The following is a 25,924-nucleotide window of genomic DNA, read 5'->3' as shown; positions in this document are numbered from 1 at the left end:
TAGTTCCCGCTCTTTGGGCTCATCTCTAGTTGATACTCATAATAATGCGCAACGCAGAGTTTTATTGGCTAAAAGCTGCTTTTGCGTTTTGCTCAAACTACCCATCCATCTAACGTGCTGTGTTTGTGTTATATGGTTTCAGTAAATAACACATGGCTTATCGTTTTTCTGTTTTTGAACAGCTGTTTACGCTTTGGTCTTGGCTGCCAGTAAGAATAACGATGTATCAACCTGTGTTATTATACACTACTGAAGAACATGGATGTTCTTTGACCACGTTTTACGTACGGGTGGAGCAGCATGAGCCAACACTACTGATGATCAAAACCTGCAACAACGAAGTATGTTGAATCGAGAGAATATATAGTATCAACAATTTTGATTATATTTGCTTTGTTTGCTTTTGTTCCCTTTTCAGGTGTTTGGTGCTTATTGCTCCTCTCGTTGGTATGAACGAAATCTCAAAGACGATCGTGGTCAGCGCCAGGCATACTTTGGTACGGGAGAAACGTTTCTTTTCTCACTCTACCCAGAACGAGCAAAATACCCCTGGGTCGGTATTGAAGGTGACACTGGATTGGGGCATGCTTCTGAACTATTCATGGCAGCAGATTCCAAGATGATAACCATCGGTGGCGGGTATGTAGTATGGAGGAGTATAGTGGTATGAAGTTTTAATTTATACTTTTATTTTTGCCTTATGACAGTGAAGGGCAAGCTATTTGGATGGATGAAAACATACGTTTTGGTAAGACCGACCGTTGCCAAACGTTCAACAACCCACCACTTTGTGCTTCCGGAGATTTTGAGATACGTGTACTCGAAGTATACGGTTTTGTTGGTGCTTAATATGTACACATTAAGAAACATTCTTTAATACTGCGTTTATTTCATCCGTGACATAGAGATTGGTTTCTTTTCATTTGTTTGGTAGTTAAGTAGTATTGAAGATCTCGTTCGAAATTGTATATATTTTAGCGAAGACGGGATAGTAATGGCAAAACCGACAAATAAGTAATCACAAATCGCATAGCAATATCCAAACATACATCATTATTACCGTTGTGTTGTGTGGTCACGTGCTAATAATTAAAGTTTTGCAGAATTCTGTCTTTTTTGTCCAATATCGAAATTGATTAAAAAATACTCTTGATATTTACTGGATATGTATGCACATATTTATACATCAGAATCAAAAGATATATTTAAGTTGAGGAATCTGTATCATCGATTTTGGCATATTCGTGTGAAATCCAAATTCGATTTCATCAGGTGATTTCGAAATTCATTGTGTGACATCTAATAACGTAATTTATTTCATATCATCGTGTCCAAAAGCCACAATGACTGATTCCGTACTCCTGTTGTATGCATCGAACGTATAATATTCAACGAAACTTGATTACATAGTTTTGCTGCTCATACATGTAGCAATGATGAACAAAAGAAAGACAGGAAAATAACAGTTTTGTTCATAAAGCTAAAAGAGTCCTTCTCTTAATAAAATACGATCTATCTTTACTCGCCTTACCATTTCGGCTAAGCATTGTATATATCTTGATAGTGTTTAAATGCATGCATACATCGAAGAAGAGGGAAATTCAAGAAGCTGATAAATGCAATTCAAAATAGTTTTTCAACTTAACTGTGAGTTAAAAGAACGACTTGCCATATAAAATATCATCAAAGCCAAAAAGGCCCGGTGTTTGGTGATAGTTGTTGAAAATGTATTGAAAATACAAAATCAACAATAAATGTATCGAGTGATAGTTACATCGGACACATCGGACACAGTTTCTTGCGTCCTTTAAAATGTGATGTGTCGTCAGCATGCATTGAATGGTTTAAAACTCTTACTACATTGCCATACATCAGTCGATAAGAGACACCGATAATATATTTACGGCTTTTCATGTTCATTAGAGTAATCTAACTCGACAGATTATCAAAAAACGTATAGTCAGTCAAAATTATCCTTGTTGAGAACTTAATGGAAATGTAACACTTGAATGTAACACGCAATGGTAGACGAAACGTAATTGAAGACGATTTAGTAGTGAATCAGAAAATAGCAACATTCCAATACACGTATGTATTTGATTGCTAAATAGATCTACCATCCACACCGCCGCTTATTACACAATTTGATTTGGAATGAATGAATGAATGAATTAGTATGTTTCTTACAGACACCGGCATAAATGAGGGCGTAGTACAACGAATCACTTTGACTAATGCTACCATTTTTGACTTAGATATATTCTTACAATGTTGTTGTTGGTGTTGTCATTCGTGTAGTGTGAAAATCAACATTAAATTAAAAAGAGCTAAACAGCTTTATCTATTGAATATGCATTGAAACAATCGTAGAATTGGCGATATTAGTATATTCATCGATGCCACCAAAGCATTAGAATACAATTCTCCATACACAAAATATAAACATTATCGTATAGTCTGTAGGCGTATCAAGTAATATTGCAATGATTTATGTGTTTTCGAAACAGAAGAATGATTTACCCATATATATCATAACTGGAGCAATGCATTATCCTCATCTAAAGAATAATTACAAGTTCTGGGGGATGAAACGAAAATCGTTGTTAAGATTTACTTCTATATGTGTGTTGTTTTGCAAAATTAAAATTTCTTTTTGAGTCAAATAAATTTCTGATTTCCTGTGCGCTAGGCTTTATCACAAAGTTAAAAAGCATATTCAATCTGTACATGTTGGTCGGTCATTTACAAACTATTACTGGATTTATCAATATCACAGGTTTCCTGATCGAAAGTAGCCTTAATCGAATTTTCTACATAGTTATGGGTTTGCGGCGGCTTCAATGTGTGAACAATGAGAACATTATTCATCTGACGAATCTAGGGTGTTCTCTTATTCGTTAACTATATATGATTCAGTTTCGGATAATTACGTAAATAAAAGTAAAAATATAAATTTTAACAACATCGGAGTAGTTTATTACTGAATTTGGTGGTTTACCGAGTCGAAGAGACTATTTTTATGGTCGGATACATTTGGTCGAGACTCGTAGGTACAAATTGTAACGCCATGGTGTTGCGCCTCACTGAATTCCCCCTTCAGTCCAATGTAGTAAACCGTCGTAGAATCGTTTCCGTAGTTACATGGTATATGAATGGACAGATGATGCACGTTTGCAAATGACACTACCCTAATAGACGGCATAACCAAAGGAAATGTTGAATGCAGAAGTGTTAATTATTTTCTCAGTTCGATACAATTTAGTGAAACTTTAGCACATGCACATTTGCATTTTACTCACTTTGTTGAATACTCTATTACGCCGTGCGTATCTCGTTCTAGGTCGAATTCCTGATCTGCAATGACTGCTGCATCATCGAATGTCATTTTAGGACGATTCTTGAACAACCTCATTTTTTTCGGATGTGTATCATCGTCCGCACCGATTATGATGACTCCTTTAAGCTTCACGTTTCCCGTAAATGGTATGTTGAACAGGAGCTCTTCGTCTGCATCACTTCTAACGAACTGCGGACAAAGAGGAAATTTTAAATAATTTCCATCCTATTCCTATTAAAAATACAACAGCATGCCTTTTCGCGATTCAATCTGTCACAATACGATTTAAATACGGTTTTCCCGGAGCCTTCCAACTCTTCATTCAAACATTCCAAGTTGTTCATATCAATTTTCTCATACAAACTATACTGTATGCCAACTTCGAGTTCATTTTCAATGCCAAGGGCTTCATGTCCGCAGCCTGCGCTATGAGAATGTCCGTGCGGCATTCTTCAAAACGATTTCTGATATGTAATTTCCTTCTTTAACTAGAGCACTGCAAAGCAATCCTGGAACATTTGCCAAAACATATCTAGGTACGTTTAGTTAGAAGGTAAAAGTATCTCAAGTATATGGCATTCCCTCAGGAAATATATTGACAGTTGACAGTTGACAGTTGTTCAGCAAAGTGTGTCCTGCACAAGGTGAGCTCATAGCATCGTCATGACTGCTATACTACGCTAGACATTTCCTTCTGCCCGCTAGACGATTTTGAGAAAATTGTCCTTAAAAACGTGGTACGTGAAACAAACATCAAACATCACTTTTGTATGGGAAGCAGGACGAAGTAGAATGACTGCGAAAACGTCCTACACGGCGTGAGTCCTAAATTTTGTTAAATTAGATAATGTTTTTTTGTACGTGGTTGAGGTTTCGCCTATTTAACAATTGCATGAAAAATCGGTGATAAAAATAATTTATCCACCCGCAATAAACTTTGTCCACAGAACAACCAAATCCCATAATAATGTAGGCGGTTTGGCTTAGCACGGAGTGATTGAAAATCTGGTCGAAGTGTGAATTTGATTTTCATTGTTATTTTCAAATACATGGACGTAAATCATATTGAAAATGATGGAATCGAACGCATAATCTCTTTTCTATGTTTATTAATGTTGTAAAATGTGCTGAAATCATTTAAAGTGCATTATGGACATTCTTTTTTACTACGTTTAATCTGATTAGTTTTACAATATGTTTGAAATTGAACCAATTTGTTGGTCATTGATCAAATCGACGTTATTTCTTTAAGTTTTGCAAAATGAAAACTGTATGAAAAATTGACTAAGTCCCAAAAGAATGAGTACGAAAATCCAGGGTCGAAGGTTGAAGCAGGACCCAACTGGCGAATTTTGTCTCGTTATCATATCGTTATCATCTCGTTTGTTAATTTTCGATCTCCATAACGAGACAAAGTGTTGCACCAAAAAAGGGGTGGGGATGCAACATTCAATCGGTTATTTTGTGGTGGTGTTAGTGCCAAACAGAGGTTACGAATGTGTCCGTGCTATTTCACCATAATGGCACGCACACAACTATGTAATCCATTTCGGATGTCAATTGAGACGAAGAAGACGGTGTTGTATTTTGCTCGAGCCGCCAACGCGGAAATTTTTATTTTTCGTCGAACTCCTCCGCTTCTTCAACATTCTGCTCTCCCAAGGGCGGCTTCTTCCTCCGGTGTTATTTCTATTGAACGAAACAAACCAAGGAATAGAATTAGTGAATCGCTGTTATAAATGGTTATGATTTTGCACTACCACTTTGTTTACTTACCGATTCTAACACATGAGCTGACATTGTTCTCGACTTGTTGATGGATCCTATTAGAAGGAAGTCAAAGTGTGCAAGAGAAAGCTGACAGTTCTGGACACGCGGGGGTAGGAATCTGTGGAAACGGGGCAATGTTGCATGTCGCCGTCAGCCCAGGTGGCAGCGGTAACTCAAAATTCCGTGTCACGTCTACGTCTCTCCCGTCTCCACCTGTTTCCACCCCTCATTGGCCCACACTTTTCAAACGATGTGCAACACCGTTGATACACTCAGCAGGCCATCCCCAACTGACGGCGACATGCAACATTGCCCCGTTTCCACAGATTCCTACCCCCGCGTGTCCAGAACTGTCAGCTTTCTCTTGCACACTTTGTCTTCCTTCTCATTTTAATGATGAACCGGTGTGCTAGGGGAGAAGTCACATCTTCTCTTTCAGTCTGACACATTGCAATAGCGGACCCACACATTTATATAATGCGTTTCGGATATCAAATGAGAAAACAGTGTTGTGTTCTGCGCAATCCGTCGACGCGGAAATTTATATTCTTCATTAAATTCGGACTCTACTTCTACACTCTGCTCTCCCGGAGCACTAAGGGCGGCTTCTTCCTCCGCTGTTATTTATGTTGAACGAAACAAACAAAGGAAATGAATTTCACGAATCGCTGTTATAAACGGTCATGATGTTGCTCTATCACACTGCCCAACTGACGGCGACATGCAACATTGCCCCGTTTCCACAGATTCCTACCCCCGCGAGTCCAGAACTGTCAGCTTTCTCTTGCACACTTTGTCTTCCTTCTCGTTCTAATGATGAATCGGTGTGCTAGGGGAGAAGTCACATCTGCCCTTTCACATCTTCCCTTTCAGTCTGACACATTACAATAGCGGAGTCGATCGTGTAGCATTCCCACACTGCACAGCAACCCGAATGTGTGTTGGTGCACTTTATGTCGGTCAATCATGTAGAGAATAAAAAAGGTCGTCTGTATGAATGCCACCACGCACCAACTGTCAATCGCGACGCGATTAAGTTTTCAGTCTGCGAAACATCCAGCGCTAGAACAGTCGAGTGAAAAAGTGTTAAGTGTTGTTCCTTCAAGAGTGTGTTGAATTTTCAATGTTCATGGCGTCTAAACGGAAACTAACAGGATCCATCAACAAGTCGGGAACAGTGTCAGCTCATGTGCGATCTGGTCCGGGAAACGGATGGGGAGTTCGATCGTCCACGAATGCGTTGGCCGGATCTTAGAATCGGTAAGTAAACAAAGTGGTAGTGCAAAATCATAACCATTTATAACAGCGATTCACTAATTCTATTCCTTAGTTTGTTTCGTTCAACAGAAATAACACCGGAGGAAGAAGCCGCCCTTGGGAGAGCAGAATGTTGAAGAAGCGGAGGAATTCTACGAAAAATAAAAATTTCCGCGTTGGCGGCTCGAGCAGAATACAACACCGTCTTCTCCGTCTCATTTGACATCCGAAATGGATTATATAGTTGTGTGCGTGCCATTAGGGTGAAATAGCACGCACACATTCGTATCCTCTGTTTGGCACTAACACCACCACAAAATAACCGATTGAATGTTGCACCCCACCCCCTTTTTTGGTGCAACACTTTGTCTCGTTATGGAGATCGAAAATTAACAAACGAGATGGTAACGATATGATAACGAGACAAAATTCGCCAGTTGGGTGGTTACTTACCGAGATGCTTCTAAACCGTGAGTTCCACGGGCAAAATAATCCGTTGGTACTCAGTATAGTGGACAAAACGTAAACAAACCGAAACACAAACGCGAACAAAACTAGCAATATTCTCCACGAAACATCGGATTTTTCGTTGTACTACTTATTTTTAGTCTTCACAAATGAAATTCAGTTATCAAACTCCGTTTTAATTGATATTTTTACCAACGTTTTTTCGGGTGCCGAAACGTAAACAAACTGCTCTTCAACAAGTAGGAGATGATGTGGAAATATATACCTTCTACGGCGGGCCAAAATATCGTCGTTGTCTGTTTAAGTTTGTTTTCTCAGTGAATTTCAAATGTGGAAGCACCAAACTCTCTCAGGGTGCATTAAATACGTAGCTAAACAAATATCATGCATTACTACCTCTAAATTCAATAAAAAGTTTAAGCCGAGTTTGCGCCCCAATGTGATACATATTTCCACATACTCTACTACCTCTGTCGCGCTTGGCTTGCGCGATTGTTCTGCCGAAACTGGGCTACTTTTGAAACGGGACGTCGCGCTGTAGTGTGGACCCCGTGCTACATTTTTTTCGCTCCCACACTAAAAAGTAGGACGTTTTTTCGCGCGAAGAACGTTTTTCGAACAATATCTCGAGCATCCTTTTACTAGAAGAAAATATCCTTCTATCTTCTACCTCGGGGTCCACACTACAGCGTGACGTCCCGTCACGAAACGCGACGTCGCATGACAGGCGGCAGAACTCCATACAAAAAAAATGTCGCACAAATCGCGCTAGTGTAGAAGCAGCGAAAATTTCGTCGTCGCGCTAGCTCTTGTCAAATGTCAATTTGAAACGTAAACAAACCGACAGCTGGACAAAACGTAAACAAACCGAATCACAAACGCGAACAAAACGAGCAATATTATCCACGAAACATCGGATTTTTCGTTGTACTACTTATTTTTAGCCTTCACAAATGTAATTCATTTAATAATATTTTTACCAACGTTTTTTTGGGTGCCGAAACGTAAACAAACTGCTCTTCAACAAGTAGGAGATGACGGAGAAATATATACCTCCTACGGCGGGGCAACATATCGTCGTTGTCTGTTTAAGTTTGTTTTCTCAGTGAATTTCTAATGTAGAAGCGCCAAACTCACTCAGGGTGCATAAAATACGTAGCTAAACAAATATCATGCATTACTACCTCAAAATTCATCAAAAAATTTTAGCCGAGTTTGCGCCCCAATGTGATACATATTTCCACATACTCCCCTACCTCTGTCGCGCTTGGCTTGCGCGATTGTTCTGCCGAAACTGGGCTACTTTTGAAACGGCACGTCGCGCTGCAGTGTGGACCCCGAGTACCAGAAGAAAATATCACATTCATTTTGTATGGACATTTTTTTTGTTTGGAGTTCAGCCGCCTGTCACACGGGGTAATATTACTTTGACATTTCCGGTGAGCACATTTCGGTCGCAGAAGTGTTGTAGGGATGTTTAGCGCACGGTTAGACCTGGGGTCACACGCAAATAATGATTTTTAAATAATAAAAAATAACCGTTTGATTTCGGATATTTCTTGTGATTAAGGAGAAGTAAATTTTTTTTCGAATTTATCATATAAATGTTATAATTGTTCACCGTTCTTCTGTGTATGTTTGCATTGTGATCAAATTGCTTTTAAATTTATTTGTTTTCTTGGTTATCCGATGTATTCAAACACTACCGATTTTGAACAATATCTATAACCATTTTTTTTTTTAATGTATACCAAATCGAAAATGAATAACTAAACGGCTATGCTTAACTTAACTTAATGAGATTCCTGGGCTTAGTTGCTAGGTTGGATGGCAATCATATAGTTGTTTTACATTTTTGTTCTGTTTAGCTCATTATTGGGATTCAAGGTCTATGATGCATGTTTAAATGCAGACGGGTTTGATAACAACATTTGTAGTCTTCATAACTGTTTTAGAGGCTTTCTAGATTTTATTTAAACAAAATAGTTAAAATCATTTTCGAAAACTTTATTCTAATGGAGAATCAAAATAATAAATGTGAATTAGTTGCTAAATAAGAAAATTCTATTTTTTGGGATTAAAAAAATAGTTCAGAGGAAGAGCCTTGGGAGTTATGATTTCTTCGTAATTTAGCTTTAATTGTTCGCCATTACTTAATTTAGCTCGCTCGGTAACCTCCGCTGGTATAAACTCAACATCGGCACTGGTAGTGAGAAGCCCAATTAAAGCTCGAAAAGTGGAGGACAGTGGCCGATCAGTTCCAACGGGAATTTGGTCGGTTGTGAAACCGTCAATACCTGCGACAGTATCTGGAACGTTTCCATCGACATTACGAAAGTTAGTGATTATTTTGACTTCATCCCTTAGAAGATTTGGATATAATACGTCGTCTACGTAGAACATAGTTCCGAGGTTATAAACAAACACCTCCGATTCCACAATACGGGCACTATTAACGCGGACGACGTTCTCGAAAGATCGCTGAATTTTTATAGGCATCCCTCCAACCGTTTCCATAACTTCGTCATCTTTTAAGTCACGATCGTACAGTCGGCCGCGAATGAAATGATTTAGCAGCATTTTTACTCCTTTTTCCGAGGCTAGCACGTTGTCCGGGAGTAAATCGAAGCTGTAGCGCTCAAAGGCTTCGTCCGTGGGTACGAAGAACGTATAGTTAGAGCCAGAAATGAATTGAGCTATATCTGCCGTATTGAGAAATCGAGTTATTTGCGTGAATCGTGTGTCTCTTTCCAGTGCCAAGAACGAATGGGAAAGAAATTGTGCCCCAAACCACGGAAAGGCCAACAAAGGGGGTGTTTCTTTATCTTTGTGCATCTTGAAAATGTAAAAAAAAGTTTCATTAGTAAAGCAGTTCGTCGGTTTTGAAATAAAAATCCGTGTGACTACTTACCTGATGGAGGCGTGACACAATTGCCTCCGATACGAAAAGGACTTCTGAAAGAATGTAAACTTCGATGCCATTAGAGAGTGTGTAATCGGAAAGGATGCTGACGTTGTTCACATTGGGAGATGCTACAAGTGGAAGAAAAAATGGTACATGTCGAGTTTATGCTTACAGTTTATTTGCCGTCACTCACGTTTACTCTTAAGTACGACGTATTCCCCGCCAAGAGTTTTGAATCTGTGTTCTGTAGAAGTCGCACGCAGATCTGCCATGCGTAGCGGCTGTTTAACTCGCACTAAGTGATTCCGAAGAACCGTGTCTGTGAATTCCTGTACACTAAAGGGATAAAAACCCCAGTCGATTGGATGCCATCGCTGGAATGCGGTGTCTGATGGTATAAACACCATGTAAGCGCTGTGATCTGCCAGCTGGCTAAGATTGGAACTGGAGAAGAAATGCTGAAATACTTTTGTTCCCGATTTCATACTGGCTAGAAAGTTCATTAAATTTTGGCCAATTCGATTTTCTTTGCTGGTAACTTGCTCTTTGGTTACATTTTTCATCTCCAAACGCTGTGGCTCATTGTATCTGTAATATGAAGAAGCAAACGAGGGGATTAAAATGGATTTACGTTTTCCCGATAAAAGGCCACATTACCTGTTGTTTTCCTTAATATTGCGTTTATTAAGCTTAGTGTTGGCGGATACGCTGTGGTTGCCAGAATCTGTAAGGTTGCCCACTATAAACACCAGGCTAAGATGTTCGGTGATGTTGCGTTTCGTGAGTACTTTGGCACTTTCGTTGATTTCGTAAGCCATTAACATATCAATGCAGGACAAGTTGATATGAACGGGACGTTGATTCAAATTGATATAAGTGTTTTGATCTTTCACTTCAATTAGTGCCCCAGGTACTGTATGTTCAAACAAAAACTCTTGGGTTTTAAATTCACTTCTATCCAACGCTCCTGCATCGATTTTGTCTGGTACTATTAACGTAAACGGAACATCTGTTAAGTGAAAGAAAAGAAAGAAAAAACAATTAAGTTAATTAAAAAAAAAACAAACAAGTACAATATTAAAACCTCTTTGAATACTAACAGATCTCGATAAATTAGTATCTTGCAATTCAAATGCTATCGGACTTGAACTGGAACTACTAAATAATCAATGGAAATTGCAGCGAGTAAATATATCATTTGTATTATAAAATATGCACAGAGAGCTCATCATAGCAAGACTTCAGAGGACACCAAGGTAAAAAGGCGAATACTAATTCCAGCCAAATACATGCAGATGTGTCGCCGTTTACTATATACAAGAATTGCATTACAATGCAATACTAGGGTGTATGTGCAAACAAAAGAGGAAAAAATCGATCGATTGAATGCTAGCTTGTACATAGCGTTGAGAATACCAAGTGCATGGAGAAAATAAAAAGAAACGTAGAGTAACATTGTAACAACACACACAAAACATAGAAAAAAAACTATTGGTACATCAGAAGAAACTAATTATACTACAAACTCCTTTGCTTTTAGGACTCAACATGCTATAGGCTTCTCAGAATGTGTGACATATTAAAACTGGACGGTACTGGCGGTTTTACCATTAACCCGTAGAAACCTAATGAAAGAAAGTTTTCCCTTTTGTACGTGGATAGTCAGTCCTCTCGTACAGGGGAGCCCCGGCGCTCATGGGTCGATTTTCTAACCGGCTGTCGCGGACCCTCCGTCCCTGAATTCAGTTAAAATTTCCTATTCTTTTTTGATTTTGATTAATTTTGTAAAAAACTTAAGTGTGCTGGCTAAGAAGGACTCTAACAGCCTTTTGCGAAATATTCTGTCTACGACCTGAATAAAATTGATAAAATTTTAAAAGTTTTAGGTAGATGATAATCGAAATTTTTCAATAGACCATTCTTAGAAAGAGCTACGATTCTTTGCATAGCGGAATGCTTTGCTCTGAATTTGAATTGCCAATATGATGAGTACATAAGCCAATGGGTAGTTCCGAAGTACCATTTTATTTAAAATCGGAACAGCAACGAAAGTGTTGGGAAGTCCTAACTTAAAAGTTTGAAAAACTTTCGTCATCTACGAATTTTGGCATAATTGCTCACACGGAAAATGTTTTGCATGATAGTCGTATGTACTCGACTCGATCCATCCCTTGTAATGTTTGAACATTTTAGCGTTTGGGTACAATTTAGTCTCTAAAGAATAACAAAAAAGGAACCCTTTGGAAAGGGATTAGATTGAAAATATTGTTCAACAATCATGTAACTTAGTCTCCAAAATCAAACACTAGGGCTCAAATTTTTAAATGCTTTATCCAGCAGCGTCTCTAACGGTAAGCGTACTAAGCGGCCGTGGGGGGCCCCGACCCATCTGGGGGCCCCGAGGGCAATGTGGATCACACAAATAATTGCAGCATTCAAAGCTGGATTTCAGCAAATCCGGGAAGCGTTAAATAAAATATTTAATATTAAGGCAAAATCATTGTTAATAAAAATATCTAAATTTGAAATTCATTCAATGACCATAATCTGGAATAGAATTTTGCAATGTATGAATGCGATCAATACGTCACTACAATCCGTAGAATGCGAAATAAAAAAATGGTCAATTTTACTTCGATCTTTCAAACATTTTGTAAATAATTTCAGAACTAATTTTGATGAAATCGAAAGGGAAGCTACAAGAATAACTGGCTTATCGTTTGATTCGAATGAGCGAATTCGAAAAGGAACAGACAAAAATCTGAATGATTTCAGAGTCAATACCTTCTTTAGCATTTGCGATAATATAACTGTGTAAAATTAAAAGAAGTTTACGCAAATTACATTGATGTAAATTATTAGGAGGATAAAATCGAACAATTTTGATTGTTTATTAAAGAAAATAATGTAGCAGTTGGTTTCCAAAATGTACAAGAAAAATTAAACGAGCTTCTTTCTTAAAATAATATAATACCGTGTGAACGAAGAAATGACCTGCACTTTTCCAAACATTGAGGTAAATCTAAAAATTTTATTAACTATACCAATTCGAATTCCTCAGGAGAAAGATCGTTTTCTGTTTTGAAAAGGGTAACAACCTATTTGCGTAATTCGATGGGTGAAACAAAATTGAATAGTTTAGCAATACTTTATAAAGAACGGGAATTTTTAGATAATATTGATGCAACAGACATCATAAATGTGTCATAAAAAAAATATTTAGAACTTACACTTACTTTAGGATTTACAAGCGAGGAATGTTTCGTTTATTTGAATATATTAATATCTGAATTTTCATTCTGCCTGTACCATAGTTTCAATTTTATGTTTGCATTATTTGTAAATAAATAAATCTTTTAAAAATAATTTGATAGTCTTAACTATTCCTCGAATTGTAAAAAACACATAATTTTTTGAGTAAAAGAAACAATATGACGTAATTAAATCCTGCATACACACCTCAATCTTGAATAAATGAACAAAAAAGACTAGGACTAGGCGGCCGATGCATCGCTTAAATATAATATTTGTAAAAATCAAAACCTAAAGATTGATCAAAGGGAGCCCCGTTTGATTTCCCGCGTGGGGCCTCCTAGTTTGTTAATCCACCACTGGCTTTATCTCAAATTTTGATAAATTAACAATGATTTAATCATCTAACATAAAAACATAACATAAATCCGCAAGCACAATGTTTTGTTGGGGAAGGTAATATTTACAATAACACCTTACGTGAAGGCATTACATAAAATTTTGTTTTATTTTTTAAATCAACGTACTTATGAGGCTTACCTTTGACTGTGCTATATCCTTGAAAATGTGTGCGGTATTCTTCCCACAGCTTTGCTATCGCTTTGGTTGCCGAACGATACTGCTCTGGAATGTTTTCATCAAGCTGAACAGAGGCGAGATAGGGTATAATTTTCCTTCCTAATACCTCACTATTGATGTAGCTTACAACAGGAGATTCATCTTCACTAGCAAAGGCACAGGGAGCACTCAAATATACACCAAAAATGAACCCCATTACCACCAAGGTACACCTTTTGATGTACATTTTTCTTTTCACACTGCTGACCATTTTTACTTGCGTGACCTGTTCAAAAGGGTGTTTGTTGTTCAAAGGATTCTACGAAATATGTAGAGTTATATTCATAACTTACATTATATTTTTTAATAATTCAAGTGAGAAATTACAAATGCAATTTATTATATTTCCATTACATTGTGTATCTAACACCAAAAAAAGAGCCTGAACGAAGCCAATGCACAATGCACTTAAGTAGATCAGGATTGATTGCTCGAACAAAAAGTAGTAAGATTAATGTGATCATACTAAGTTACATTAATGTGAATAACAAATATATGTTAATACCACTAATAATAGATAACTGTTTGCTGATTGTAATCCGTCCTTGTGTACAGAGTTAGTCAACAGTTTTCCTAGATGTACATTCAGGATTGTTGGTTAACCGTTGCCATAAATTGTCATATTGTTGCTCAGCTTGATATTACGTTCCTAGCAACATCCGACCATCGACATTGCGGAGAAATGGGATGTGAATTGAATCGATATCAGCGTCTGCAAGTTGAGTTTTGTTGTACAAGGCGTTGCCTTACGGACTATACCCAACATTCACCAGAGTACGATGCTGGGATGTCCAGCAATGTCTGATTATGAATTTCAATTGAATAATAGCGTGCGATGAGAGACTGGTTCAGAAACATCGGACCATGTTTCTGTTTTGCCTTATATAGATAAATTTTACTTGAAAGTTGAGGTTATGCAAACTATACCAAACATCAGATATAAAGATTTCTAACATGTTGACACAATGAAAGAAACTAAATAAATAAATATTTTGTTTAAATCAATCTCATCTAATCTTCTTCCAAATCAACAAACTATTATGTAAGATCTTCAGGCTCGATCCTGACACTTCTAAATAATTAACATTATTGCAAAAGAATAAACCTATAGTGCTGAGGAAACTGGTTGAGCACATTGCACATTTTGCAGTTTACCTTCAACGGACTTGTGCAATGTGCATCTCAAAAGTTTTCCTTCTAATCAAAATGCACGTAGGTGGCCACCCTGTGTAAAATATGTTCCTTCTAAAACCAGATTTCCTTTAAAATATCCACACATTTTGTACACGCACGGACTAAAGTAACCGTCCTTCTAATGGTAGTCAAGGTCACGGAATATTGATATGCAATATGCGCAAAATGAGGACGAAAGCTCAAGTAACGAAAGCGGTAAAACTCAAGTTAAGTTCGCTGTTCGCTTTTTATATTTGCTGATATTAATATTGATGTATATATTCTTTAAATTTAGTCGGATTAATGCTGGTTGTATTGGAGCTCAATTCAATGGGACGTAATGAAACATGAATATCGAGACAAAATAAATATAATTAATTGAACTTCTGGGAGAAATATTTTACACAATTGCACACTTTTAAATAATAAAAAAAACACTTTAACTAGTTTTTTAATTGTCTTTGGTAAAAGTAGACGCGAATAAAAGTTTCACCATCACAACATTCGATCGGCATACGAAGGGGTAAAACTACTCACGATCACGTTTCACACCAAACTGAAAAGCTGCTTCAAGTGTCCCATTGATCTTATATAGAGAATCATGCAGCGCGGTTCAGCTTGCATATGACAGAAAATGAAAAAAGGTCGTGCTGACAGCAAACCCAATGAGCATGTTTTTTAGAGAACAACGATCTACTGGAGCGCTTCACAGTCAATGTTTAGGCTAAAGGACTGATATACGGCTTGTGTCAGCAGTTTGCACAAAAATATATTTCGTATGATGGAATATCTCGTATTTGTTGGTTTCGGTTGGAGACGACTTTTTATTTAAAAAAAGTGGTTTAAAGTAATTCATACTTAATTTCATGGTGGTATTGTTCATAAGTCAAATATTTAGTGCCAACATATTAACTTTCAAATAAATTTGTAGTTTAGGAGCAGCGTTAACTTTAAATTCAACGTATAATGATCACAACGACATGTTTTTGTAGTTTCTTGTCGCAAAGTTTTCATGAAATTCAAATGTATGGTAAATGAAATATGACTATTTTTTTCACCAAACGATGTTGTGTATGAGATTTTGCAGTTACTTTCAGGCGTAACGGTAATGGGGATTATGGGTTTTATAAAAATAGCTACTGTATTGTTTTACATCGTGCAAAAGTACAACTTGTTTGCGATAAGTGATGGAGAGATCGAAGAAAAAACGCCAGAAAAAAACCAATAAAGCATTTTAGCATAGCCCCAATTTCTCATCAAGACAGGGTTGTTTGTGATATTTGTAAAATCATTTTTTTATATACAACAGTATACTTCAAAAGTATATTTGTTCGTTGAAAACAACATTAGGACATTTTCAAGTTGCATTGAAAATGTAATGTGCTGTTCCTGTTTTGTGTAAAGTTTGTTGAATTTCTTTTAATTTTATTTCAATCAAAAAGTTTTGCACTACAAAATAAATTCATGTTATTCGGATGAACTGCATGCTCTGCGGCTGGGGATAAGAGTTGGTATTGTATATTTACGTTACTTGGAATCCTGCAGATCGCGTTCTCGGAACTGAGTTAAGATATGTTATGGCATGGGAACTGAACGAACCTGCAAGATATGTGACACGAGTATCGAGATCGCTATCTGTGTCAGATTAGTTCGTACCTTACTTGTGTGTGGTTGGGTTTCGGGGTAAAAACGTTACTGGATGTCTTTTCTAGCCGGGCGATCAACTTTGTGATGATCATCAGTACCCAAAGTCGTAGTTCGACTTCATTCATCCATCATATACCTTCTGGTAAACTGTGAAAGTATCCTATTGGCCTTAAATTGATCGTGTTGCTTGGGTAAGGTTAGCGAAGAAATATTTTTTAACAAGCTACACAACAAATTTTCTCTATGCTTTATAATGCCAAAGCGTTCCCGGACGAGGTGTGTAATAACCCAGTGCGTCATGCCGATACGCACAGTATTTTAGGAGAGTGTTACGCTGTTACCAACGGTTGAATATTAGTGTTAGGATTAAAGTGACCGGGAGTGGATAAATACAGTGCATTATAGAATTGTCCAGTGTCCTTGGTGTTCCTGGTGTTAGGTGTGCATGTGTTTAACAGCTTTGATCCATCAGTGAAATGCAGTGTCACAGGTGCGATCAAGTCTTTTTTTATGGTTTTTGTATCCCGGAACGTTCGAATAAATAATCAGAAACTCGAATAGAGCAGTTAGCATTGACTAGTGATGTGCCAAGTTGCCTTCATAACATGAAAATATTTCCGAACAGGTCTCGGCGGTCTTAGCGTGACGTGATTTCTTCCAAAACCTGATCTCGCGAGTAACGAAGAAACAAAAACAACTACCAACAACATAACGGAGCGAATTGAGCATACGTCATTTGCGGTGTTTCAAAGGTAACAAAGTACGCCCAATTTTTTATACATGGACTGTATTAGGGATTGTTTATTGTTTCACATTGGCAGCTGATTGATGCAGTTCTAAGTTTCAATTACATATCATTACAACATATTACATGCGTCTCAATAAGTGCTATTGATCTTTAAAAGAAATGGAATGTTGGCGAAACTATTAGCATTATTTACATTGTGTACAAGATGAGATAAGAAATCCTAGCTATAGCAAGCAAAAGGTATCATAAAATGCATATTTTTATTAAAAATCGTTCATCTCATAATTCTATTCAACAACCGGTATTACAACAACGATCATATTTTAGCAATATTGTGGCAGCCACCAGTAAAAATATACACCCTACATAAAATTGTTACAAAAAAAAAAATGGCCATAAATCGTTGTAATTGGCAGAATTGGTCACAGTTAACTAACTACTAGATTTTTGTGCTATTCTAAATTTTTTTGAAAATCGTGGCAACAGGTTACACCAGGTTGACCCTAATCGGTTTCGTTCTCGCAAAACTTTGCGATCGTTTTATTTTTAAACATACTGAAACGAAGCGAATAGTCTATATTTAAACGAATCTTTATCATCACATGCAGGGAAACATGCGCGGCTGTCCATGATGGTTATCCTCCAAACAAATACAGATGATATTAATAACGCTATGTGAACGCTATGCGTTTCGAAACGACACTCGCCGCTTAGTCTTATTCTATTTGAGGTGTCCATATATCCAGCATATCCGTATAGGGAGCTAGGATTTGTTTTAGTGTGGAAATAATGAAAAGTATAGTGAAAATGATCTGCCTGTACTTATAAACCCATTTCATACAGCAATTTGCTGAACATATTCCATATTTTTGCCGTAATAAAGACATATTCTTATGCAAACTGTATTTCAAAAACTTTTATGCACAAAGTTTGTTGATATGCAAAGTGATGCGAAAGATTTGACAATCATGTGGCTTTGTGAATGTTACAAACCAATTTCTTTTCATATTTGAGGAATCGTAGATTCTGGGATCGCCAAATAAGCAACAGCTTTGGTCGTGTATACGAGGTTACTCCCACTCTTTTTAAGGACAAGTATATAACCTTTCGAAGTAGGGAGGATATAGGTAGCGTGGTATTTGCGGCATTCATCTGTTTCCAAGTGTATCCGAATGCCTCAAAAATGAAAAAGTAAAAAAAAAAAAACAGAACCAAAAAAAATTGTTCACAGCTTTGTACGGAGTTTTATTTTTGGAATTTGTTCATTTATACTAGCCGGACTGCTTGCGAGATGTGATGTAGTATTGGTAAAACTTGGTTAGTATCTCGGGATAGTGTTCGTAGCAGCAGAAAAACTTTAAACCACAGTGGTAATGAGATTTGAAATAAAATCTTTAGCAATGAGGAAGATACCAACGTATTTTGACCAATCTTTGGCTCCCACAGGTGACGCACACAATGTAAATTTCATTATGCATCACAGATTATTTCATTATAGACCAGAAATTTGAGAGTAATTTCAAAAGAAAGTAATTTAAATTGCTTTGATTTGATTTAAATAATAATTCAAAAATATTCAAGAGTACTTTCATTTTATGAAAATCATGATGACTACAATTTGCATTTTTATACGTTCTTGATGATGTATTTTTGATTTTGTAAATTTCGTATTGATTTGTTACTGTATTATTGAATATGTATTTGCCTTAGCGATGGAATTTATTTTTTTATTCTCAATTCAATTATTCACAAAGAAGAATGGTAAAGCGTGCACAATAATAGTATTTCTCAATAACATGAGCTAATGCGTATTTTCAGCCTTTTTCAATGGATAATGGCGTTGATCGCCTTTGAGAACTCAGTTATCGAATCATGAAACCGGAATATGGCATCTTGCAATCCTTCATGGCATCTGTGCACTTCGTTATGATTCTATACACTCGAATATGCGATCCTTAAACTTTATCGGCAGATTGGAGTCCGGTTTGTTGCGGGTTTCATAGATGCAAATTGTGTACACATACACACGCGTCACGATGAAACAATAAATCTGTTAAGAATCCAAACAATATCAACATGATGTTTCTTTGTATTATATTTGTTGGCTATTATTTGACGATTTTTTTATTAGCTAACGTAGTGTAAAGCAAAAAATGTCGAATTGAATTATATTCAACTTTTATTTTTTCAAAATTTTACATATGATTTAAAAAAAAGTGTTAGTTCGAAAGCTAATGTACTTAGCCAGAGGTCGGCAAAGTCCGTTCTGCAAGAAAATTCTAGTGCTTCATACAAAAAATCCATCTCAATTTTTATTGGGTTTGTTCACGATGTAAGGTTTGTTTCTTCCCAAAAATAAAGATTAAAATTAATTCCTGTTCTCCATCTGATATTGAACAAATCGTACAATAATTTTAATCTACATTTGGCGAAAAAAAACAAACCTGACTTCGTAACATCGTAATCACCGACAAACACACTACAAGGTTTATCAACAAACATTAACCAAAAATTGAAAAATTTGAAAAATCTTCAAAAATAGAAAAGCCTCATCTCTACAAAGTCTTAAAAAGAGCGGTCAAAATGACCGGCTACAAGCAATTTAGGAGCGGCTATCAGAACTGGTCGAGCAGAAAAATCTGAAATTTTTGTTTGAGATCTAGGTTTGAATTTAATCTAAGGCCTTTTTTGAAAAAAATAATATATCTAAGGCTAAAAGTTATAAAACAATATTCATCGGCTGGTTTGTGTTTTAACAGCAATTATCAACCGTAATATTTCTTGTGTTTGTTCCATCCAATTTTGTCTACTTCGCTGTTGCTCACTAGAGATCAAACCCGTCCATTTAAGCTATGGTGCGCGATTTACTTTTCTTGAATGCGCTGCAACATACTTATCTTGTATGTTCGCTTCTCAGAGGCTTGTGAGTTCTGATTTTATGTTTGTTTATCAAATCGTACCAATGATCATTAATGGAAAGACTACATTCTGAGCACTCGGAAAGATCCAAACTGAGATTTAATCGATGACCTCTGAAACTTCATGGCAAACGAGGCTCTGGTGGCTACTACCTATTGCCTATCGATTTGTATTCGCACACAATCAATGTTATCGTGTGTTTGATGCATTTTCGTATACTCTCTTAGTTGTTTTGCCTTCATTGGTGATTGAGTCGTTTTTAGAATACGTTTGAAATTATGAACACATGCTGTGCTTGACGAATATTGCCGCATACAAGAAACACTGTGGGACATGGATTGATACTGTGTAGTTTCGTCTTTAGTCGCAATTTAGATGGCTGAAGGGGCCAGGGTAACAGGGATGCAGCACTGAAATTCCGATACCATTTATGGTCATCATCTTTTCAATCGATTTTGTAGCGAACCGCAAGTTTCGCATATATACATGCACAAGCACATGATAATTTCATGTTGATATGTTTCAGTTGTGTAAGCCGCTACTAGGTTTGGGCGTCGTGATCTTTTCTCTTCGGTACAACGAGCACGAGTGGGGATACAAACTGGTCTTCTCGTGGTACAAAGACACGCAGACACACTTCCATCAGTTTTTATTTCATGTAAGGCAGTCACTAAATGATGGTGTAGGGTCTTGCAATATCGTTGTTTTGGTGCTGTGTGAACGAATCTTTTAGGGAGGTGTGATAGGTTTCCTTTTTTGAAATAATGAATCGAAAACAGGGGCTCTGTGTCTCTTCGGTACCAGACTAGTCCAGTCCAGTACTAAGGTTGTACCAGATGGCGTTTGGCAGTTCAGAATAAAATGGAAGCTTGATCTTTAGCTAAGTAGAAATTTTATCACTTAAACTTCCTATCGGTTACAGTGACGCATACTCCATGTTTTAATGGCATATTAATAACATGGTTGTTAAGTGAAAAAAAAGTTTCCCTATATTTTATTTATATAGGCCTTGGATGTTAGTTGATACTCGAGTAAAAAAGATTTAAATACAGAGTAAACTTTTTTCCAGGGAAAAAGTATCGACCCGTTGGGTAACCTCGAATATCTCAAACCAAAGAGCGAATGTACTATAGTTGTTTAAAAAATTTAAATGTTTATACCGTCTTCCAAAAATTTCGACCCGCTTTTCAGTGCTGGTGTCGTGTTTCGTATATTCAAATGTAAGCAACCATTGAATAAATGCTGCTCTTCAGCAAAGCTCAAAGAACTTCGCACAGGTTAGGTTATTTACAATTCAAGTAATAGATATTTTTTTGCGAACAAAATTAGTTTTAGAGCGGAAGGTCATTGAGGTATTTTTGTGTCTTGATTAAAAAAAAGGAACTGTGTCATATTTTTTCAGAATGACTGTATAAACTCCAAAGGAATCCAAAGTCATCATCTGATAATGCTCATAAGTATGACTATCAAGATAAATGTACTACATCTAGTTGAAAATCGTATTGACGAAACTGCGAACCTTTCGTTGAACTGTATTCCATTTAGTATATGGAATGAAGCTGTGTATTTTGATGATATCTCCAAGGAAAAACGAATGATTCACAATGTCTGAATAACTTCGATCATCCTTCAGAAGAGTTGATATCATAGGTATGTCCTCCATGCTGCGTAAAATTTTACAGTCGAATAAAGAAGATATTTGTGAATTTTATATTATAATAACTTGACGTAGAAATTGTTTGACAGAAACTACTGAATTTTTCATCATATTATTGTTAATATTACTATAAACAAGATTTGACGATACGACTTTCATATAAAAATATAAGAATATCCTGAGTTTTATCAGATTTATTGGAAGGCATTTCATTTAAATTAATTACCTTACCCGCTAAGAAGTAGCTGTACCATGACGTTCGTTCGTCTTTGCGTTTAGAGCAATCAAAATTCTCACCCCTATTGCTCAGCAGTCCTTTCTTGGATAGTACGGATCGACAAAAAATGTGTTTTTCTTTACCCTTAACAATTTCTGGCACGTCGAGCAGATACAAGTAAAACTTAAGTTTCATTGAACTAGTGAACCCCAGCTGCTCTGCACTTCACACATGTATGGTATGATGCATCGGATTATCTCATATATCATGATTTCTGATATGGTAAGAACTACTTGTCTCGGAATGGTCTGGCAGTACCATATGGCAATAACTTATGACATATTATCGGGCAAACAGAATTGGATAGCGTACCTCTACTATTGCTGCGTCAAACACCTTGACTCCACTCCAGTTACAAGTTCCTTGTATGGTATCAATGGAACCTTGTTCAAAACAAAGCAAAATTGACAACATTGTTCCTAAATTTATAAAAAAGTTAGACGGTTCTTTACTAACTTCAGTATAAATAGTTATACAGTATAAATAGTTTAACAGTAATTTTCTTGACAAAAGATTATCAACAAATATCTACAAGTTATACGCAGGTTGTGTACAACGCAGGTGTGGCTACCCTCTTGGGTTATGCTTGTTCACAAAGAGTTTAGTAAGACAGATAAAGGCAAATAATAAGTATCCAAATGCCGGTTCAGTGGTATACCGTTCCAGCACTCTATCGCTAAGATATGTTTATATGATAAAAAAGACGTAGAAGTTTACGAAGGTGAAAAAAGTGTTTCTTAATTAAACTCATCATGACCCTCATTGCCCTAATGTGCATCCTCAGTGCATTGTAATATATAGATTAAGTACAAGGAGAAAGTGGATGAATAACTAGTAAATCCAAACCGGTGAAGGTTGTACACCGTCGCGACGGTTTTTGTGAGCTTTATTACATACTACATATTGCCAACAATAAAGGCAACCTTCAGTGATTCTCGTGTGAGTAATGTGGTTTAATAAGGTGTTAAATACGTCTGCGTAAGAATTACAAAAAAGTTTACAAGCATTCATTTATTGCTTGATCTTGAAACGTATCCTTGGAAGCTTTGTTTTTCGGAGAAGGTAAGAGGCAATTTGAAATGTTACTCATTGGTGTCTAGCGATCGGGAGTTTCTTTTTATTCGTGCCCCTGCCCTTTTCTTGTTCATTTATTGTCTGACAAAGAACAGAATATATGGGGAGAAAACTACGAAAGCAACACCAGAGAATCTGTAGAGCAGTATTTCAAGATCATGCTGAATTGGTTGTATTTGTGAGTATTTGCTATAAGATGTCTGATTTTTAAACTTAATATGTTTGAAGAGTAAATGGAATATGTAAGGTAAAACGAAAGAACAACCACTGATGTTTCTTTACGATGTACGTAAAGTGCAGTAAAAAAAACTGTTTTGACATATATGATTTGTGATACCATCTGTTTTTTGTGAGTTACGAATTGAATAATAATTGTTCGTGAATAAATTCAATGTTAATTAATGCTAGCCCAAACTTTAAAAAATTATTGCAATTGTTGCCAACTAAATATTGATAATATAAATTAATTGTTTAGAAACATGCTAGATCATGTGTCGACTATGGGTTCTGACCCTTTGTGTCATATGTGCATTTTATATGTGACAGTGGAACGTTAATTGCTTTGCTTTGTAATAAAATATTTTCTTTATTTCTTCTCAGTGTACGATTTAAGGATAACTGACGAAACAATTTGGTTTGATGTTAGCTGCTTCTAAAAGTGGATGCACATAAAATCGTTGGTGCTCTTTATAAATTTACGACGATTAACAATAAATCCACCTTAAAATACGAGAAATGGGGAAGGATTATTACAAAACCCTTGGTATACCAAGAGGATCGACAGATGAAGATGTTAAAAAGGCCTACCGGAAACTTGCTCTAAAATATCATCCCGACAAGAACAAATCACCAGGAGCAGAAGAGAAGTTCAAAGAAGTGGCTGAAGCATACGAGGTGCTGTCGGACAAAAAGAAACGTGAAATGTATGATAAGTACGGCGAAGAAGGATTGAAAGGACGTAAGTAGTTTGATATTTAGCAGCTATTAAGAGCAAACTAAATGATTTGTTCTTACAGGTGCATCAAATGGTACGACAAATTCGTCACAAAACTTTAGCTACGAATTCCACGGTGATCCTCGTGCAACATTTGCCCAGTTTTTTGGCTCCAACAATCCATTTGGTTCCTTCTTTGACATGCACAACGACAGTCTATTCAACAGTAGTATTTTTAATGACGATGACTTCTTCACGCCCTTAAGTGGCTTAGGTAACAGGCATGGATTAGGAGGTGCATTTAGGTATATTTTATTTGCTTCATTTATAATTTATCACCTAAAGCTATTTTTATATAACTTATATACCTTATATATTATATACTTGATAGGTCACATTCCTTCAACGTTCATTCACCGCTAAAGAAAGAAAAAATTCAGGACCCTCCTATCGAACACGATCTGTACGTAACATTGGAGGAGATTTATCACGGCTGTGTAAAGAAGATGAAGATTTCTCGGCGAGTCATGCAACCAGACGGTACCCCGAAAAAAGAAGATAAATGCGTCAGCATATCAATCAAACCGGGCTGGAAGTCAGGTACGAAAGTAACCTTCCAGAAAGAGGGTGATCAAACGAAGGGTAAAATACCAGCTGACATCGTATTCATCATACGCGACAAGCCTCACGTATGGTTTCGGCGTGAAGGAAGCGATCTTCGATATACCGCTCGATTAACTCTGAAACAGGTATGTTGTGACAAATGGTCACAATTAATTTATCCGTGTTAAAATGTTACTTTTAGATAATTCTCATTCTGTATTCATTTGCAGGCTCTCTGTGGCGTAATATTCGAAGTACCTACAATGACTGGTGAAAAGTTGCGCATAAGTACAAAACAAGAAATCATCAAACCTAACACTGTGAAGCGCATTCAAGGATATGGGCTACCGTTTCCAAAAGAACCATCTAGGAAGGGCGATCTGCTTGTAGCATTCGATATCAAGTTTCCGGATAAGCTTAGTTCATCCGAAAAAGAAGTACTTAACGATATGCTACCCAACGCATAGTACCGAAATCTAAGCAACAGAGCCATAAACCATTTTAAATTTTTTTTTTTTGCAAATTTTCATATATAGACTAACACTACTGCTTAAAAAGTGGTTCGTAAAGGACAATTATATTTGGTATCGATACTTCATTAGTGATGGAAAAAAACAAATTCATTTGTACATAGTTTCTCTCCGACATTAAATGGTATTTGAATTTTGTTTTGAACAATAATCTACAACCTTTTTTAAAATATAATACAGACAGAATACTATATCTGCTCTGTATGCAATAGATACCACATTATATGTCGATTATTTTTCAAGTATATCGATATGAATCGGTAAGAACCTTGCTAACTACATCGGCATTTTTGAGCTGTGTGAGTGTTGAAAAATCTCAGCTAAAATACTCAGACTTGTAAAATGACCATGATCAACGTCACTTGTCAGGGTCAGGCTTGAAGGTGGATGAAAAACTTTCAAGTTCCTTTGCTACCGCTAAGGCTTGCCTGCATACTCTTTAGCCAAGCGCTAGAGAGGGCCATCCAAGACTCGGAGGTGGAAACTTCGGGGACCATTTTCTATATGTCAATCCAGATCGTGGCATACGGTGATGATATAGATTTTATTGGTAGAAGACTCTCCTATGTGTCCTCTCCTCCTCCTAGGCTCACCACCTCGACGGCGTGGGTTCGAATCCCAACCGGGACCGGACCCTCCCCTGTACGAGAGGGACTGACTATCCACGTACAACAAGGAAACAAGTCTCGTAAGCCCTTAACGGGCAGGCATGACCAAGAGGTCGTTACGCCAAGAAGAAGAAGAAGAAGAAGAAG

The 25,924-nt window shown here is 36.8% G+C and overlaps 4 protein-coding genes across 10 annotated transcripts in view; 2 read left to right on the top strand and 2 right to left on the bottom strand.

The window, feature by feature from the left end:
* The window catches only part of LOC131266014 (GTPase-activating protein skywalker), a 40,600-nt gene extending 37,885 nt beyond the window's left edge, over window positions 1–2,715 (top strand). For all 7 annotated transcript variants that reach the window (XM_058268345.1, XM_058268343.1, XM_058268349.1 and 4 more), the window contains 3 exons: window positions 183–341; window positions 419–639; window positions 708–2,715. In XM_058268345.1, the coding sequence (XP_058124328.1) occupies window positions 183–341; window positions 419–639; window positions 708–849 (522 nt within the window). In that variant the 3' untranslated portion in view covers window positions 850–2,715. The remainder of the gene's footprint in view (window positions 1–182; window positions 342–418; window positions 640–707) is intronic.
* A 234-nt stretch (window positions 2,716–2,949) lies between these two features.
* Window positions 2,950–3,852, bottom strand: LOC131266026 (PITH domain-containing protein GA19395). The gene is made up of 3 exons (XM_058268364.1): window positions 3,592–3,852; window positions 3,300–3,526; window positions 2,950–3,188 (listed from the first exon to the last, which is right to left on the bottom strand). The coding sequence occupies exons 1-3, from the start codon at window positions 3,784–3,786 to the stop codon at window positions 2,978–2,980; spliced, it is 633 nt and encodes a 210-aa protein (XP_058124347.1). The 5' UTR covers window positions 3,787–3,852; the 3' UTR covers window positions 2,950–2,977.
* Window positions 3,853–8,458: 4,606 nt separating this feature from the next.
* LOC131264452 (uncharacterized) lies at window positions 8,459–13,764 on the bottom strand. Its single transcript, XM_058266752.1, has 5 exons — window positions 13,530–13,764; window positions 10,395–10,746; window positions 9,931–10,325; window positions 9,744–9,865; window positions 8,459–9,667 (listed from the first exon to the last, which is right to left on the bottom strand). Exons 1-5 carry the CDS (start codon window positions 13,762–13,764, stop codon window positions 8,897–8,899), a joined length of 1,875 nt encoding a protein of 624 aa, XP_058122735.1. The 3' UTR covers window positions 8,459–8,896.
* A 2,677-nt stretch (window positions 13,765–16,441) lies between these two features.
* On the top strand, window positions 16,442–25,497 carry LOC131266019 (dnaJ protein homolog 1). Its single transcript, XM_058268354.1, has 5 exons — window positions 16,442–16,623; window positions 23,703–24,060; window positions 24,119–24,341; window positions 24,428–24,785; window positions 24,870–25,497. The coding sequence occupies exons 2-5, from the start codon at window positions 23,838–23,840 to the stop codon at window positions 25,104–25,106; spliced, it is 1,041 nt and encodes a 346-aa protein (XP_058124337.1). The 5' UTR covers window positions 16,442–16,623; window positions 23,703–23,837; the 3' UTR covers window positions 25,107–25,497.
* The last annotated feature ends 427 nt before the right edge of the window (window positions 25,498–25,924 follow it).

This window comes from Anopheles coustani, chromosome 2, assembly GCF_943734705.1.
Source record: "Anopheles coustani chromosome 2, idAnoCousDA_361_x.2, whole genome shotgun sequence".
In the NCBI taxonomy this organism is placed as follows: Eukaryota; Metazoa; Arthropoda; class Insecta; order Diptera; family Culicidae; genus Anopheles; species Anopheles coustani.
This window is presented reverse-complemented; position numbering and strand designations above follow the sequence as displayed.